Source organism: Ptiloglossa arizonensis, chromosome 9 (assembly GCF_051014685.1).
Source record: "Ptiloglossa arizonensis isolate GNS036 chromosome 9, iyPtiAriz1_principal, whole genome shotgun sequence".
Taxonomy (NCBI): Eukaryota; Metazoa; Arthropoda; class Insecta; order Hymenoptera; family Colletidae; genus Ptiloglossa; species Ptiloglossa arizonensis.
Window position 1 is genome coordinate 7,441,604 of NC_135056.1, and position 20,434 is coordinate 7,462,037.

General features: G+C 35.1%; 1 protein-coding gene across 3 annotated transcripts in view; it reads left to right on the forward strand.

The window, feature by feature from the left end:
* Positions 1 to 20,434, forward strand: part of LOC143150923 (semaphorin-1A) — a 715,101-nt gene that overhangs the window by 596,083 nt on the left and 98,584 nt on the right. For all 3 annotated transcript variants that reach the window (XM_076319521.1, XM_076319523.1, XM_076319522.1), the window contains exon 6: positions 4,179 to 4,266. In XM_076319521.1, the coding sequence (XP_076175636.1) occupies positions 4,179 to 4,266 (88 nt within the window). The remainder of the gene's footprint in view (positions 1 to 4,178; positions 4,267 to 20,434) is intronic.

Genomic DNA, 20,434 nt, shown 5'->3' on the forward strand with positions numbered 1-20,434 from the left:
CAAACGAACGTAGAATAATTTTCCTCCTGAAAATATATTTTTGCGAGAAAAACAACTTTGCATGAAGCTTTTACATACGAACCAGTAGCTATCGATTTTCACTCGGAGGTTTACATTAAAGCAGTCGTTTATACTACGCAAAGAACTATTCTGAAACGATGAAAAAGTTTCAACATTTTCAGGGCAATGCATCAGACGTATGAACTTTATAATAGATAGTTTTTCATTATGATATTTTAATAATTCAATTTAAAGAGAGTAAAATTGTTTGCGGTATGTTTGCCACTTTATCGTACCAAACTCGTACATTGTAAATTGTATAATTATTCACGGGCAAGTAAACCTGTACTCAGAATAAATAAATTATTACAAATTTCAGAGATAATGTAATAAAGTAACAAAGTTGGATACTTCTTCGTATATTATATCGTCGAGTGATGTATATAAAAAATTCGTCAACTTCGATCGTAAATTAAATTTAATAAGAATACTTGTAAAACACCTTGAAACACTTCGCATTATTTTAACCATTTACTATGACAAACCATTGCTTCACAAATTAAACAGTTGAATATCCCTGGAACTGTTGGTGTCTAGGGGGACGTTTATTAAGTCTTTCTGTCTCTTTACACGAGTTTCATCGACCCGTACAATACACACCTTTGCTAGGAGGGATGGAAGCCATATTGGTGTAAGTCGCCTGTTTCTTATTTCGAGAAACATTTATTAATCTTGCAATAAATTCCACAGCCATATTTTTACGATCGTAACGTATTAAACACCAACACTAGTTCTTATCGCAAGTAATTAAAGTCGAAAGACTTTTGAACCATATCCATGTACCCAAATATTAAATACCATAAAAAACACAATTCACGTCACCCTGATTTTCCACCATCTTGATTCTCTTGCATCCTGAATCGTTCCACGAAAAATGATTCTTCTCCAAGTTCTCTAAAGTTGTGAGAAAGAATATCTTCGTTCCCCGTTTACCCAGTTATCTGGTTAAATTACTATTAACCGTGGACCCTGTATAGTTTTGTCGATTGTATTTGCAAAACGGTAATTTGGCCGCATCGCAAACTATGAACGTAACAGCAGCCAAAACAGCGTGGCGCGTGGAAAACAGATTGTTCGAACGTTTGCTTGTTACCCCGTTATCAAGCTCGTAAAGGAAACAGTATGCAAATTATTCAAAATAATAACGACGCGGTATTATTAGAACAATGCGGATATCCGTCGCTAATATTGCTCGTATGGAATATCCAATATTTATTACGCTGTTTCGTGTTATTTGCATAATCTAATCATAGCCGTGGATCTGACGTTTAATAGGTATATTGCGCGATGAGGCTCTCCGGTGGGAGGATACAATGCTGAAATTTCCTGCCGTACCATCGCGAGCTCGAATTTTATTTATCGTTCGAGCTCAATTAGGATCGTTGGTGGGGATCATGTTGGAAACAAATAGATTGAAGCACAGTTAAATACACATATTTCAACTAGTATTAATTCGTCGTTCGAGATACACAATGAGATTGCGTTATACACGTTGTACAAATAGAAACGTACAAAGATGGACGACAACAACCCCACACTTAAACGTCGAACGATTGCAACGCCTACGATCTACATTTATTTAATTTATTTTATTCACTTAACGATTTTAATCGCCGTATCGACGCCTAACAACGAAAATAGAACATTCCAGTGAACACGATCTCGAAAAGATTCAACGAATATAGCTTTGTCACGATCTAACGTACAAAGATGGACGACACTAGCGCCACACTTAAACGTCGAACGACTGCAACGCCTACGATTTACATTTATTTAATTTATTTCATTCACTTAACGATTTTAATCTCCGTATCGACACCTAACAACGAAAATAGAACATTCCAGTGAACACGATCTCGGAAAGGTTCAACAAATATAACTGTGTCACGATCTAACATACAAAGATGGACGACAGCAGCGCCACACTTAAACGTCGAACGATTGCAACGCCTACGATCTACATTTATTTAATTTATTTTATTCACTTAACGATTTTAATCGCCGTATCGACGCGTAACAACGAAAATAGAACATTCCAGTGAACACGATCTCGAAAAGATTCAACGAATATAGCTTTGTCACGATCTAACGTACAAAGATGGACGACACTAGCGCCACACTTAAACGTCGAACGATTGCAACGCCTACGATCTACACTTATTTAATTTATCTTGTTTACTTAACGATTTTAATCGCTGTATCGACGAGTAACAACGAAAATAGAACATTCCAGTGAACACGATCTCGAAAAGGTTCAACGAATATAACTGTGTCACGACCTAACCTAAAATTTTCGAAGCAATCGTGGAAAAAGGTAACGACCTCGGCGAACTGCTTCTACACGGTGAAAAGTATTCTTGTAACGACGGAAAGAAAGTTCATAAAACACACGATCCAGCGAGGAAGTTCGTCTCTGTGCACAGAAGGAACGCGTATAACGAGATAATCCTTTTTAACGAAGTAACGTTACAGCGAAAGAACCCGTAGTTACAGAATAAATTGTTCGGTGAAGTTCGAAACTGACGCGGGAACTGCAGCGAAGTTGCATCGAGGAAGTATAATTGTATATTGATGTTAATTATTGCCCCCCGACTAAAAAGCGCGAACGCGCAGTGTTAATAAATTCGCTCTTGCACTCGTTCCTTTTCCCCCGCGCACGCGAGGAATCTTTTTATTTATGAACATTTTCGCGGGAAAATTCGTGCCACGAGCGCTTCTTACCGCGAAACGTATGCATCGCGTAAATAATATTCGCGCGATGATCGTATTTTTGAAAAGGTAATGGGGGAGAATTAATTTTACAGAAAATACAATCCTCTTAAATTGAATTTAGGTTGAAGGATTTTTTTTATTAAAGAAGACGGCGGGGAGTGAAATTTCCAGGAGAAAATTCACCCAAAGAAATTTCCCTAGGGTGACCAAATGCACCGCCTTGGGCCTGGGTTCAGTTCATAAAACACCGTACACCCTACGCTCGGGTATCTTTAATAATTGAACGATATATTGCGTCAAATCGATCGAATTCTCGTCGATCCATCTCACGATATTTAAAATAATTGAAAGATTCGAGCGATAGGTTAATTATTTTGAAGACTGACGCAATGTATTTTAAACGTTCGATAGAAATTTTCGGATGGTAAATACAGCGTGCTCCTTTTCGTTCTTGATAACCGACTTGATCCTCGAACGCTATGTCTTTTAATTAGCCCGGGTTCGTAATGAAAACAACCGTTGAGAATTTCATTTCTCAAACGATGAGTTTCACCTCCATGAATTTTAAATCGCTCGCAGATAACGTATATTTTAGTAGAAATACAGATTATAAAGCGAACCGATTATTATTAATTTCACAAATGGTAAGTAGAGAGGACGGGTAAATACAGGAAGCCAAGAACTCCATTCGTACGATTAATTGCTATAGTATACGATTTTAAACATTAAATGAAAAAGTAGGAGGAATTATAATCTCAACAAGCATTGCAATATTATTTAACGTTCTCAAAGGAAATATTACAGTCATCTTCAAAGCATAATAGATACGTATAAGAATATTAAAGTTTGATGTTACGCAAACTACGCGATGCTTAATAAAATCTTTAATGCGATAACATAAATCTTCAAAGTAAATTAACGATAAGCCAAACAATCTGTCTGTGATTTAATTAATTTCGAAATAAAGTACCCCGGAGGAACTTCTATGTGAAGTATTTTCGTAATTAATGAATTATTTTTATAACTAAAATGATTAGAAATGTAGTATGACCTAATTATTGTCTAATATACCATTAAAAAACGGTATTCATTGGAAGGATAAATTGAAATTAATAATACAATTTTCAACCGCACCTTGCATCATACGCATAAATGTATTTTTTTTACATACTCATTTACCTGTACTTCGATGCATAATAGAAATGAACAATAACGATAATAATACCAATAAGTGTACAAATTCTAACTGAAATAAGAATAATTGATCGTCGATAGAAAGAGTCGGGCAGAAATTTAATATATTTGACACATTCGCAAGTGCATAGTGCATTGGAGAAAAACGATGCAGTTCTACGATGCAGTTCTACGATGCAGTTTCTAACCCGTATATCTAATTTGTGTTTCAGGATGGCTCTTACGCTCAAGAAAGCGACATGGATGGGCTGGGCCTTTGCCCATACGATCCACGGCACAACAGCACCGCAGTGTTCGCCGGTAAGTTATCTGAACATAATTTCTTTTTCTTTCGCGAAAAGAAAACAAGCGATCCAAGCGCGGCGAAAAATAAAATGTCTGCGCCAAAAGCAGTGTCGTTTCGTGTCGAGATACGACGAGCAACGTTCACGGGGCAGACGTAAATATTATCATCGAAAATAAATATGCAAATCAGCAGCTGTCCGAGAAGAGTGCGGTTCAACTATTTTAGGGTTGCCGTGCGACGATACGATCGTTTTGCGTAACAATTTCGCTCCGTTTCGCGATCCCGGGGAATGATAAGGAAATACCTTTTTATGCATAAAAGGGGTACGGTTTAAAGAAGCTTGTTCCTCTGCGAATTCAAGAGCTTACGGGAAAGTAGGTGACTCTGTTTCTGTCGGATCGCTCGGGAAACAGCTTGCGTTCTTTTTTGAACGTCGGAAGAATTAAAACGATTATTGTTTGCGCTGCATCCAGCGAAACATTTATCGAATCTAGGGCACAATACTGTGCACAGTAAATATAGTATTGTAACTAGAGCATCCTTTTTGCGAAAGTATAATTTACCAAGAATCACCGGCTTAGCGACTAACTGAACTAAATTATTATCGAATAAATATATGCTTTGTGGTAATTCGACAATTTTTATGCAAGGCTGTGCGCCTTTTTTTCTCTTAATCTGATACCCAGTTAAACGGGTGTAATTTTATTAGAGATTAGAGTAAACTTTTCATTTCGTTAAATTATTATAATTTATTGTACACTCCGTTTTTAACACTTTTGTCGCCAAAAAAATTAAACCAACTCAATCACTTTTTCGTAGAGTTGAATAAAACTCGTGCGTCTTTTTTTTTTATTGAAATAAGAGAAATGGCTCTTTTTTGGTATTTTATAAATAAATGTTAATTTTGCTCAAATAAATTGACTTTTTCATTCTACTTCTTTCACTAGAATTGAAAATGTTTTCTATCTGACCTTTGCCATGTCGCCATAGGAATTTGTTCATCGAAAATTGTTCGCTAAGGATTGTAGAATCTTCATCTTATTTTCTTTGAAACGATTACCACCAGTTTATACGAGAGTCTATATTATCCTAATTCCTGAGATCCTAGGTATCCTGTGTATTCTTTTTTCAGTTATATCTGAAAAATATAACTGAGCAGTTCGTTACGATTGTGAATCATTTCTCTTTTTTAAAATTTATAAGTATCTGCATTCAATCTAAGAACGTTCTATCACATTCTGTATTTCAGTGTCTATTGTTGAATTGTCCATCGATCCCCTTGTTCGATACTTTTATTTTAAATTTTTCTACTCCTTTTCTCTATAAAATTCGAACCTTTCGTACCATTAAACTAATGTACTCAAGTAGAAGCACTCTTGTATTATAACATTTTTCGCGTAGTAGAGGTATTTGTGGTCAAAGTGTTCCTTCAGAGGCATAGTACATTTCAAGTTTACTTCAGTGCTGTTAGAAAAGACGCAAACTTTTTATCCACAATGTGAACCTAAGAATAAATTTCAAACTTGTAACGAGTTCAAAGTTGTTTTCGACAATGACACTTTAAAACAAGGAAAAAAATGATATTAACCACACGATACTGGTAATTCATAGTAGGAAGCTTTTACCATTTTAAAGTACCAGTGCATGTACAATGCAGTTGTAACATAAAGCTGAATAAATCCAATTTGAAAGGTTTCCTGCTTCCACTGAAGAAAGAAGAAAGTAATGAGTAAAAAATATCTCGTATGTATAAAACACGTATTGTTAACTTTATAGTACGAAGAAAGTAGCCAAAGAAATACAGGAGCATCGAATTCCATCTATTACAATAGCTTCAATAAAAGATGAACAATATTATGCATCGAGAAAGACACATTAGGATTAACCTTTAAAAATCCCATAGTTTTCTCGTTGTTGTATTAGTTGTTAGTATACTACTTGCGTTTTGACACACATCCTATTAATCGTGATAAACCTATTAAAACCATCATGGTGACCCACCTATTTCACCATGATCCAAATACTCGTCATTTATCATTCTTATCACTGTGTACTCTATTTACAACTAGCCAAGGCAGACGCGATCACAGAATCAAATGACTCATTCTCACTCATTCGAATGCAGACACGCATTCTGCACTTTGTGATACTAATCTATTTCGATGCGATCTCAACTCATTACCGATACAACTCAGTTACCGAGAGAAATAAAAGGGAAAAAACTAACACGTAAGAACATAACATACGAAAATCGTACAGATTCTCTACAGGCTTTTGAATTTATCACAAAAATCATTTTAGTCGAATTTTGCCATTTTTCTTTTTACTGATCGAGATTAGCAATAAAACACGTCGAAAAATTGCAAGCTACATATTTCCAACAGTTACAGAATGATATCGAAGAAACATATATTTAGGGTCCCTGAGAGACCTTTTCTTCATATAAGGGATTAAACCTTTCGTCTACTATATCGTGTAAGACTCGTGGTAAGAAAATCGAGCCAAACATAAGACCCACAGGTGAGTGGTTCTACATTGAAATATATTTTCTGAAAAATATTAAAAAGAAATGTCTTCAAAAAGAAAATTTAGCGTTCACGTGGACAGTGAGATTTGCGATCAACCTTACTATTGATTAGGACACTCGTCCTACTGATAGGATTCAGTATAGTAAAATGTTCCTCATATGTCTCTCAGAAGAATCGATGATTAAGAAAAAAGAAGAATTTAAGAAATTGATTATACGTATAGAATAGAAAAATTCATAACGTCTTCTAAAAATATACTATAGAATTTAAAGTAAATTCCTGTGTAATGTGCACAAGAGCCACGGATAAGTGTTGTCCACATTGTACATTCAAATATATTTTCTGAAGAATATTAAAAAGAAATGTCTTCAAAAAAAAAACTTAGCGTTCACGAGGACAGTGAGATTTATGATCAACTTTACTCTTGATTAGGACACTCGTCCTACCGTTAGGATTCAGTATAGTAAAATGTTCCTCATATGTCTCTCAGAAGAATCAATGATCGTATTTTTCCCCTACGCCATTATATATATTCGGTTAGAGCATTAGAAGTGCCAAAAATTTGCGTTCTCAACTTTCCCTTCGCTTCAAACTGGTATATCTCCCGAAATTATTGACGAATTCGAATAATTCCTTTTGCATTTGAAAGTAGAAACTCGCGTGATTACAACGGTATGAGCTTTTTTCCCTTAGGCCATTATAGATATTCGTTGAAAATGTTCTTTTGAAAATAAGCTATGGAACATCAAATAAATTTCCTTGTAAAAGCAGTTGGTACCTGTCAGTTTGATTGGTAAATCTAGTGTTAACTAGATCCTTTTTATCCTTTTTATCATTGCCCGAAATGTGTGCATCCCCGTCTCGTCGCGAGGGGATTTTGACAAGCATCAATGTGGCTTTGACGAAGTAAAGTGCCTGGTTTCGAGTGACCAGGATCGTTCTGCATATACGAACCGAAGCCAAGCGAGCACGCCTGTTGACCGAGTCACGAACACTTCTGACCTCTTTACTCGGCCAGGTGATGATACACACATTGTATATAACCGCATCCCCTTCGCGAATTTGATAAACACACCAGGACGTCATCACGACCGCGACTCGTCACCGCGAATTCGTGCGCGCGATGCACAATGCACGACCGAGCGCTAAATGGGTGTTTCCAAAACCGACGACAACGCGCTGGCATGCTTTTTAACCTGTTTGCGCTGAACTGTTCGGTATTTCACGCGATTAAAGGTCACTCGGCGTAATAATCCTTTGCGAATTGTTGCCTTGGACAAGACCAATTGGTAAACACCGTGTGCCTGGTGCGGTGAATACATGTCCCACGTGAATTAGCAGACCGTGAATACTTCTAGAACATGTACTTCGGTGTCTGTACGAGCTACAAAGTTATCGAGAAGCTGAAAGATTCCATTGGTTGGTATCGAGAGGAACCGAGGATGAGTATTGTCTTCGAAACGAGTTGGTAAAGATAGACGGTTATCTAGATCGGGTAGTCTATAACTATAACCGAGGCTCTAGATGGATGGACCTTAGCAGGACTACCAGGGGATTGTGAGTCATTAGTAGCACTACTAGGTTGTCATGGTTCCCTTGTTGAATCACTAGAAATCGCGATACCTAGTTGGATCAGTAAAATATCAGAGGTGTCTAAGCTCCTTAGTTGCTCTCAAATGTGTCTAGAGTCCCTAACTATTGAATTATTAGTTTATTATAGGTTTCACTATAGTTAGATTATCAGTTTATCTAAAGTTTCTGATTAGTACATTGGGGATCTGAATCTCTAGTCTGACTTGTAAAAGTTCACGAATGCTTCTTTGTATCAGTAACGAGTCCTAAGATTTTAATTGGACGATTCGTAGGTGTGTTTCTGGACTGTCGTTAGGCTCACGAGTATTTAGTTGTGTTACTAATTGATACAGAGTTTCTAACTGGTAATCTGAAAGGTCATGGGTGCTTGGTCGAAACGCTGGAATCATGATCCTAATTATGTAACTCGTGAATGGCTAGTCGAGTCACTGGTTAATTTAAGGTTTCTGGTTGGACCGATAGAGGTTTAGAGATCGAATGACCCTTTTTCGTATTAGTTAGGTCATTAACGGTTTTGAAATTGACGCGAGCATGATAGAACAGAGTTTAGAAGTCTTTCGAAACATGAATCGGGACTCGGTGGCGTAGAGGCTAGAATGAAGTAGAATTCGGATGGTGCAGAATTTACACGATGTATAGAAAGGTCGCGTTGGAATGGAAATATAGTTGGAAGGATTGGTACATTGAGCTGGTAATGACGACGCGAGCAGCAGAGACCTGATAATGCGGAGTAATGATTGCTATTAGCGGCATTAATATCGGAAAAAATTTGTTTGAACGTGACGCTATTAGTCGTAAGTGTAGGATGACATTTACTGAAAAGGTGATGTCACGGCAATAGAGCTGCAGATTTCAATTGATTTTTTTTTATATTAGTGGATTCAGGACAAAATTAAAGAAGTACGAGTTATAAAAAGTTGTTAGATATTTAGTAAGTGTAGGATGACATTTACTGAAAAGGTAAGGTCACGGCAATAGAGTTGCAGATTTCAATTGATTTTTTTTTGTATTAGTGGATTCAGGACAAAATTAAATAAGTACGAGTTATAAAAAGTTGTTAGATATTTAGTAAGTTGAAAATGGATTTCATGCAGTTTCTTTTTACTATGGAATAAAAATATTGCTTACTGTAGACTATGTTTATAGTAATGCACGTTATCGGTAACTGAATGGTAACGCGAGCATGTTTATAGTAAACATTATACGGTAATTACAAACTTGGAAACATTAATATCGTAAAGGTAATAGATACTGTTTAATATTTTGATAATATAAATCTCGGTAATCGTTTAATTAGCCTAATGAAGTAGAAACTCGATACAGAGAAAGTCAAACGTTATAACTGTTAATTGTTGCACGATTCAAACGTACAACAGTTCTACCTAATGTAATGTTAAAATAAAATAGAGATAAAATTACTTCTACGTTATCTTTCTCAGATACCAATTGATAAATACGTTGTATAATATTATTCAAATCAATGGGATATTTCAGTTCGTTTGAACGAATAAATAAATAAATAAAAGACGAAATGAAAAATTTGATCTATCCAACTCATTTTACTACTAACAAGAAGGATATATTTAGCTACACACGTGTCACGATACCGAAAGGATTCCAACTCTCGGTACGTGCTTTACGTGGAATTCATTAAAGTTAAATTAAGAATCAGTGGAAACGCAAAGGTACACCTAAAATATTTAGCAAAACTTCTTTTTCTACGGTGTTCTATTATCAGCGTAATTGAGCGATTTATTTAACGATTTTAAAAGCACCCGATACCATTATATAATATGAACAACTTGTTAGGAGTTTAAACAGTATGTGGAATTGCGTGTTTCCCCAGAAAAGTTTCCCGCTGGAATCAATACCAAGGGTGAAAAGAAAAGGCGCGTCGTTTCGACAAACTTATTCCAACAACGCAGAAATATGCACAACTCTGACACGGTTACAACTCGTTTGTCACGCGTTACGCCGAACCATTTATTTAATATATTGCATATTACGTGCTGCATGTACGCAGCGTATTAGCGCCCCAGATTTATGCTAAACGAAGATTATCCTTATCGTTAGCAATAAATAAAGCATTTTGACACCGTGTATATTTTAAGATCCGTAACGATGTATTTACAATGTGATCACTGCCGTTGTATTTGAACGTTCATTGTTGAACGTGCAGCGAGTATTACTGTCATACTTTTTAATCCGATAAATCAATTGATTCTTGCACAGGGTGCATATTATTTACAGTACTGTTCGTCAAGTCGATAAAAAGTCTCGAGCCAATAACGGTTAGAATACCCGAACGAAATCGAATACTCGAATACATAACTCATTTATTTGAATAGTTCGAGTTTATCTGTAATTCGAACAGTTCGAATATTGAAATAACTCGAACAAAAGAAATGTATAAAAATTTCTTCGAGTCATTTGAAGTATTTTTTCTGATCGATTTATCTGGAGTTACTCGAATAATCGAGATACTCGAAACAGTAGTTAAAGTATTTTAAGAATTATTGAAACAATCAAGTTACTCGAAATATTATTCGAATAATTAGCTTACTCAAACTATCACTCAAATAATTAGCCTACTCGAAATATTACTCGAATAATTAGCCTACTCAAAGTATCGCTCAAATAATCAGTCTACTCAAAGTATTACTCAAATAATTAGCCTACTCGAAGTATTACTCAAATAATAAGCCTACTCGAGGTATTACTCGGATAATTAGCTTATTCGAAGTATTACTCGAATAATCGGGCTACTCGGAATATTCCTCGAATCAATTGAGTTACTCGTGTAATCGAACAATCGACTTGATTCGATAAATTTACTCAAAAAATTTATTTTCTACTCTATTGATTGGCGCAAAGGCAAATGCATATGTTCAAAAAAGAAACAGCAGATCAATTTGTAAGTTTTTGAGGAAATCCGTATTTGTGTACCACTTTCGTGGTCGAAATTGTTTTCAACACTCCGGTCACATCGACCCGCAATCCAAAGTTACTACAATGACAAAGTCGATGTACTTCGTGGTCAAGGAGACCACGTACGTGCATAGCTACTCGAATAATTGAATATTCAGCACGTTTCGGTGAAACGAATTTTACTCTGCTCGAAATTCGAGTAACCGAACAGCTCTAATTACTATACGTACAATAGTCGTGCCCGTTCCCTCGGTGGTTTCATGTTCTCGATTGTTCGAACCATTTGATCAATGTTCGGTTGACAAACGCAAAGAATGTACGAAGCAAAAATATTTTACTTGCGCGGAATACTCTTGTACACAGACAAGGGGCCATCGCTTTCTCCCGTGATGCGTCAATATTGGTATTGTGGTAACCAATGGAGAGGGGGAGTAAATATCAACACGTTTACCTTATAAATTATTTTATCTATAAACTCGACTGTACACATTTTCAAATTGATCTAACTCGTATAAAGTGTTTAGCTATTCAATGTATCTGATTGACTCGGTTAAAATTTTAAAGCTAATCACCGGTTTAAACTTTTAAACGTTATCTCTGATCGATTTCAAAGCAAAAATGGAACTGATTTAAAAATTTTTGGATACTGAAACCTTTGGAAATGAAACACACCGAAATCTATAAAAGGTGATCGTTTATGTTTAGGGGAACACGACGACTATTAAGTCGTCTTCGTGTGTTTAGACATTAAAAATAATCTCGAAAATTTGAAGCTCGTAATGTCCTCGTACAAATCTGGAAAAGCGTTACACAGTTGAAAATTGTTAATTCAGAAACTCAGACAAAGAATCGATCGATCGAATAATACCAAGATTCGAGACTGACATTTCGAATTCGAAATAGTTACTTTAAATATTTTCTAACGTTATAAATAAATAAGTTAATTCTTTTAAATTCATGTGTACGATCTGTAAATACAATAAATAAACTGATGTGCATAATTTCCTGCAACTCAGAAACCCGTATAATTTTACTTCGGAATTTAATTATTCGCTTCGAACTTATAAATAATTAAACGTAACATATTTATAGCCCGTTAAACTCAAATTTTAGTAAAAATTTGATAACAATTTAATAAATCGTATAACATCTTAGTTACTGAGAAATATTAAAGCTTTTTAATTATATATATAGAAATCTGCAATTCAATCTGAACGAGTGTCCATTTGTTAGATAAAAGTGATTTATTGAAAGTTGATTTTTGTACAGTTTTTGTTTTGCTCGTAACCAATAATCTTGACAGTTTTCACAAGCACGTCCCAAAATGGCCTCTCTCATCGAGTTTAATCTCTTTAGAGGCAATGACGTATAAGTATCCATTTAACTTCTGACCTATTTTAAATGTTATAACCGAGACTCAACCGCTAAAAATAATAAATAAATATAAATACGTAAAAATTAATACGTATTGCTTGCACAAATCTTGAAATAAGCAGGCATTTTGTTCAATATTATTACGATCACATTTTAAAATGGAAGGAAATAAACGATTACTCGAAAGAATAATTAATTTCTTCGATTCGCAATTAAATTATGTAATAATATAACACGACAACATTGGTAGATGCAATGATTAGTTATAATCGATATCGATTTGAATTTTTCTTTATTTCAAATCAAATAATTCGTCCATGAAGAATTACTTTCCAAGCGCGACATTGATTGACATTCACTATTACGTTTGAACGTGGACAAAGAGTTGTTAGAAATTTAAATAATCTGTGTGGTAATGGAAAAGTATTATTAGAATCGTTACGTCTGTTTTCTATGCATAAAATGTTCCGAGTTTTACAACATTAATAAGACAGTCGTGTGCACGAATGCGTCGGCCATACCGAACAATACATGGCGTCAGTGAGGTCTGCCTAACAAAGGAGAAATATGCGGAAGTAGAATGCAGTTGCATCGTTTGTAGCATATCGATACGTTGCGTGAAAGTCGTGTCACGAATGAGCTGGTATGAACAGTACTGTGCGTGGGTACTTTAACTAACGTGTTAACTATTACTAACCCAGTTTGATATTTCCTCGCTATAAAATTTTGTTGAATCGAATGCAACGATCGAAATAATATTTTCATTTTTCATTTTCTATTAAAAATATTGTTTGCAACATGTTAACTCAATGGAGACTACATAGGGGTGTAAAACATTGTGTAACAAAAATTTATCGCACAATATAGAATTTATATTTTTATGAAATATTGGTGTATCTACGAAAAATATTTATTTTAATTCGTTTTATTAACAAAAACGTGTTTCATATTTCTTAAATGCCTGGATGACAATTTTTATAGAATTTTTCCATGACGTGAATTTCTAAAAACAATACTTACCGTTTATTTGCTCAAATGCACGTTTCAGGGTGAAAATCCTTCTGAAAATAATGTATTTTTTCAACTGCCAGAAAAATCGATTTACTCAAATTATTGCTAATTAATACGAATGAATACCTTGTAACATTTTTTCTACATTAAATATTATATTATTCGAAGTATCGAACGAAAATGATTTTTTATTCTTCGTTTTGAAAGTTGCTCTATACCCTTCGATGTCTACATTTGCTGATAAAAAGGACGTATTGAATATTTTTATAAAAACTACTTCGTGTAAACTTTTTATAAATATCCGTGATTGCTATGTGAGGTTTTCTCCTAAGACTATTATTTGTCAATTGATGTACGAAACGATACATTACATAACAAACGAAATATTGCTTAAAAATTACAAGTATTATTTGCATTTATTAAACACCAAACTTAATAAAGAATATTTAATTTCCTCCAAGAAAACTCGTAAATTAGATACGTGTTCGAACTTCAAGGCTTTCTCAAATTAATAAACAACATTTATCGAAATTAATTCGTTAGTGACGCCAATTATTGAACAAGTTATCCATAAAAAGTAATTTAGTACTACCTATTATTATTAAACATTTTACATAACCTGTAAACTTACTTGCATACAAATTTCACTATGCAATTGGATCAAACAATATAGTTGATCATAGCAGACGCAAGCATTTCATGCAAATGTTTCAACCGTTGATTTACAATTTTCTTCGTTATTATTTACAATAATATTCTAAAAAGTAAACGTAACATTTATCTTAAAATACAGTTACAAGAAGTGTCTTCTTTAAAATAAATAATGCTTTTACTTTCTAGTACGTTTTACTTTCTCTTCGTTATTAATTACGATAACATTCTAAAAAGTAAACGTAACATTTCCCTTAAAATACAATTACAAGAAGAAGTCTCCTTTAAAATAAATAATGCTTTTACTTTCCACTAAGTCAACGATCGAAGCGTTCGCGCAAAACGAACCACGCTCGTATAACAAACATTGTTAATAAAAAGCCTCGTGGAAATAAAAGTAACGTATCTTTGCACCGTAAATTGCCGTTAAGTGGCGAATAAACGCCAAGCAGTGAAAGTATCGACAAATACCAGAAATGTAAAAGTCACGTCGTTCTCGACACTTTAATTAATACGCATGATGCGACCGACGTTACGCAGTCTAATCGTGCAATGAGCAAAAGAAGGAGAAAAGAAAAAAAACGGGAAAAAAATTATATAATACGCGCGTATGCAAAGTAAAAGCGAACCTCGGTGATAAATGATCCTCCCTCGGCGTATAACGTATGCGTTCTTTCGATGGTGTCCGAATCCGGTCGCGAAAGTACGCAGAAACATTGCACGGCTCGTATCCGGTTCGTAACACGGTGAAACGTTATCCCAAAACGACGCGCCACGAGCGACATTTGCTTTTCGCGTTAGAAACTAAAGGACCAAGTGTGTATCGCGAACAATGAAACGAGACTGTAACGACACCGAGATCTGTTCAAATTCCATTACGTTTAGATAGAGCGCGATAGAATCTTGCCACGTTTCGAGGAAAGCAGTCCCACCCTTGTATGTGTTTGTTTGTGTTTGTTTGGGTGTGTGTGTGTTTACACAATGCAAAGGATTTAAGCCTTATCGTACGAAACTCGTAGTCCCTCGAAGACCACAATGTACGTATAATATATATTTTCAATACCATTCGATAATTTGGAAATATGTAGCTTGCAATTTTTCGATGTGTTTCGTTACTAATCTCGATCGGTAAGTGGGAAAAAGGAAGAAATCGACTAGATTAATTTTTGCGATAAAATTCAACATCTATACGATGTTTGTGTATTATGTTTGCGCGGATCAGTTTCATTCCGTTAGTTTCTCTCGGTAATTGAGTTGTATCGGTAATGAGTTGAGATTGCATCGAAATAATAGATTGAATCACAGAATGCAGAATGCGTGTCTGCATTCGAATGAGTGAGAATGAGTCGTTTGATACTGTGATCGCGTCTACCTTGACTGGTTGTAATTAGGGGCTACAGTGATAAGAGTGAAAAATGACGAGTGTTTGGGTCACGGTGAAGGAAATGGGTCACTATGATGGTTTTAATAGGTTCGTTACGATTAATAGGATCGATGTTAAAATGCAAATAGTAATAGGTTGTTCAATAAGTTCTATCGAACGATAAAACTTATTGAACAGTACCATTCAATGTAACACTAGTATTAAAACAATTTTTTGAAACTTAATTTTCATATTATCAATATCATCAAATGATACTTGATAATTTAATAATATTAGTAATACTATCAATACTATCGTCACATGATACCAGTATTTGGTAATTGAATAATACATAATCTTAATACCGAGCTTTAAAGCACAATGATGTTTTATCGAACGATAAAACTTATTGAACAGTACCATTCAATGTAACACTAGTATTAAAACAATTTTTTGAAACTTAATTTTCATATTTTCAATATCATTCAATGATACTTGATAATTTAATAATATTAATAATACTATCAATACTATCATTAGATGACATCAGTATTTGGTAATTGGATAATATATAATCTTAATACCGAGTTTTAAAGCACAATGATGTTTTATCGAACGATCAAACTTATTGAACAGTATCGTTCAATGTAGTACCAGTATTAAAACAATTTTTTGTTTTCATATTATGTGAAAATTTTCATATTATCAATATCATCAAACGATACTTGATAATTTAATAATATTAATTATACTATCAATACTATCGTTACATGATACCAGTATTTGGTAATTGAATAATATATAATCTTAATATCGAGCTTTAAAGCACAATGAAGAAATTATTTTTAACGAATCACTTAATGCCCTTCTTATTGAATAGTACTGTTCAATGTAGTACTGTTCAATATGTTTTATCGAACGACAAAACTTATTTAACAACCTAGTACACTAATAACTAATGTAAAAATGAAACATCCACAGGGTCTTTAATGACCCCCTATGGTATAAAGAACATCGACCATTTCAAGTTTGCAACTTCGTATGCTGAATATTAAGAGACAGTGTGAACGAAATTAATGGTGTTCAGAAAGATTACACGCGCATTGAGGAAACTCGCGAGACCCGCACGACCAGCGGCAGTTTTAAATTTTATTTAAAAGGTGAATCGTTTCCGTGCTAATGAAGGTATTCACGACCAACAATTACGAGCTTTCGCAGCGAAGCAGCTTCGCGAAAGTCTGGAAAGAATCATTGTAGATAGACCACCGTTAAACCTTCGACTAGTTACGTCGTCGGTGTTTTGCGGAAGGCCTAACTCGAAGTTCCCCGAACGACTGTTTTTACGTTCGACCTAATTATTGAAATTGGGCTATTTCTAAACTCGTGCACTCTTCGCCAACTTACAATGGGCTGGCACGGGCAAGATCCTCTCCTCCTTGGTAAAATCGGAACGAGGATGTTCTTTTATGCAACGTGGACGAAAAAAAGGAATTCGAAAAGGTGTGAATATAAATTTCACCAATTCCAATGGATTTTTCTCCATTGTAAAGTGTTACACTTTGCGAAGCAAACGGCGTAGTTTCTTTTATTTTATTATCTTTGTAATAGTGTCTCTAACGAGGTCGCGGTGAGTGGTTTCATTTTTAAAAATAAAATCAAAATTCAATTTTAAGCGTTACAGTTTCGAAAAATTACGATTGGTATCTATTACACGTGACGATATCAAAATTTAAAGAAACGTCTAATTTCTAACAGTTTTAATTTCATATTATTCGTATTAATAAATCATTAAATACTAAGGGCATTAATGATTCGTTAAAAATAATTTCATCGTTGTGCTTTAAAGCTCGATATCAAGATTACGTATTATTCAATTACCAAATACTGATATCACCCAATGATAGTATTATTAATATTATTAAATTATCAAGTACAAATATCGTTCAATGATATTGATAATATGAAAATTAAACTTCAAAAAATTGTTTTGGTACTAGGAACGATACGAAAACTACTATTCAAGAAAGCAAAACTTTGCAATTTCTTTTAAAAATACTTTCTACGTATAAAATTAATCACAGTACGATTAAAAATAGAGTATCTCTCTCAAATTAAAAATTTTTCTCTCTTAAATAATTGTTTTCGTATCGTTCCCACTGTTTCAAATATCTAACCGTACGAAGTCACCTCTCGCGATAAAATAATAATCCGTGCGTTTAAACTGTTTCTGCCCGAAAATTTACTCACTTTCCGATTGCACCTACGTTCCATTTCTTATGTAACGAGTGGCACGATTAATCAGGATTAGTCGAGAAGTGAAAGATAGGACTTGTTCGCATGGAAAATAATTCATTCTTCGGTGAATTAGATTCATATCGCTTCTTAGCGAAAGCCAGTCGGTGATCGATAGAGGAATGTAACCGTTCCGTTAGACGTAATCGCGTAATCGTATAATTTTTGTTTCGGTTACTCGGTATCTCGTATATCTTGTTTACAAGTAATACATCTTAATTTTGCGTTTATCCGGCGCGATAGGTGTAACCCCGTGCATACGAAGTTCGCGTGACTGAATCGCATGTTAAGTGACCTACTCCAGAAAAAGAAAAGATACCGGGTCTCCTATAAATTAACGGAGCGACAGAGAAATATGCAGAACCATGACGCTGTTGTATCATCATCGCACGATAGATCGCCGTGCAAGATTTTTCGCGTTGACCTGATACCCGAGCGAGCGGTTCGTGCGGGTATAAGTTTTACATTAACCCGCTGCTCTGTAATTTTTTAACGGCCGAGTGTATCGAATGACTATTCAATTACCGAGAACGTTACCAATAAAATATCTCGAACGTTACCAACGATGAAATCGAGACCAGAGATTAGCAATTTAAGACTTGCGATTCAATTTTTCTAAATTCGAATATCCAAACACTTCGTTGATTCGAATATTCGACGAATAGAATTCGAATCTTTGGAGTATCGAGTGTCTGAACATTCGTAGTATTCGAATAGTGCGAATTGAAAATCGAGTTCTTCGAATCCATGATTCTTTTTCGATTTTATTTTCATTTAAGTTAGTTTATTAACGATATTCTGTACTATATTTCTATTTTGATAAAGAAAAAGTAACTCGTTCAAATTCTTTTTTAACAATGATTATATTTGAGTAACAACGTTCGAGAACTCGAATATCGAATTCTATTCGTAGCGAATATAATACATCTCAAAATCGTCGTGTACGTTCCAAGAAACAAAATTTATTTATTTAATAATGAAGAGGATCTTGAAACTTAACAAAATTGTCTTTATATTTATCTCGATTACAATTTCCCCTTATAGGTAAAAAGTTTCTATTGTAATTCCTACTGTATTGAAAACTACAATACAATCGATTGTAGATAATGTATATTCTCACTGTTAATTTTACGGGAATAAGAATCGAGCATCAGGGAGCCCAAATTGATTCAATTCACGTTCACGTGAATTGAATCAATTTCAATCGAGTTGGGAAAAAACGAAACATTTACATCAATTCTCTCTACTTTTTATTCGTCGTTCAATTTAGCTTCGTAGAAGCTAACGAATTATTTCTCGTTGATATCTCGAAGCGCCGTGCGAGTAAGCAAAAATGTTCCATCTCCGAATATTCGACACACGTCGTCTACGCTTCCGAACGTTCGATCGACGTTTCCGATTGACTCGTTCGGTAACATACTTCGCCGTTGAAATTAATAAGAATTATTGCGCGATCCAGTTCGGTCGAATACAGACGAGCGACTGAGGTTGACAGTATCTTTTTCCATCGCGGATACCGTAGCAGACGAGTAAGCAACCTCGTTTCCCAACAGCGTAACAGATGCCCCTCTATTCCAGCCTCTTGCCTCGTTTGTATCCCTTATTCTCGTGTCAAGGCTGACTGAAACGTATATAAGCGCAGGATCGAACCTCGATTGCTTCGTTCCTCCTGTTTCTCTTCTTTTTTCTCCGGTTCGACGTCAAATATTCAGGATCTCTTGTTTCGTCGTCGTTGGAAACTTGCCGAAATATCGTCGCGCGAGCAACACACGGGAATCGAAAACGAGAAATTTATTAGATCACAAATCTCTCTGCTTTGATCCATGATTTCCTTGGGAAAAAAAAAAAACAAAAAAAAGGAAAAAAAAAAAATGTACATTCGTCTCTGTACATCAAACATCACGTGGCACCGGTTTATTCCCCCACGTCGTACGTATCTTTATCTCTGTGTATCCTCTTTTTCCCATTTTTTTCAGTTTTTTTTTTTTTGTTTTTTCAGACTTTTCATTTCTTTTTTTTTTATTTCCGTGTCACGTCAGCCTCTGCTATCGCGCACGACCGATGCATTTGTCCAGCAAATATCGATTTCGGTGCATCGATACGCGGCTAAGCACGTAGCCCCCGATGAAGTTGTACGAGCGACATAAAAACGTACACGGGAAGATATCCAAGCAGGTTCACCTCGTTATCGCACCGCTTGATGAACGACACGAACAATGGAGCCTCATAAATCAAGTTCTGCGTGAACAGGTTAACGGAATCATAAATATTCACCCGTGTCCTTGGTACGTTTTAATCGGTGTTTCTCCCAAGGAGGAGCAATGCTACGATACAAAACCAGAGAGAGAGAAGGTGAAAGAGAAAGAGAGAGAGAGAGAGAAGGGGGATTACACGGCTCGGAGCAAATAATGAACTCGTTGATACGAGTAATGAGATAGGGCG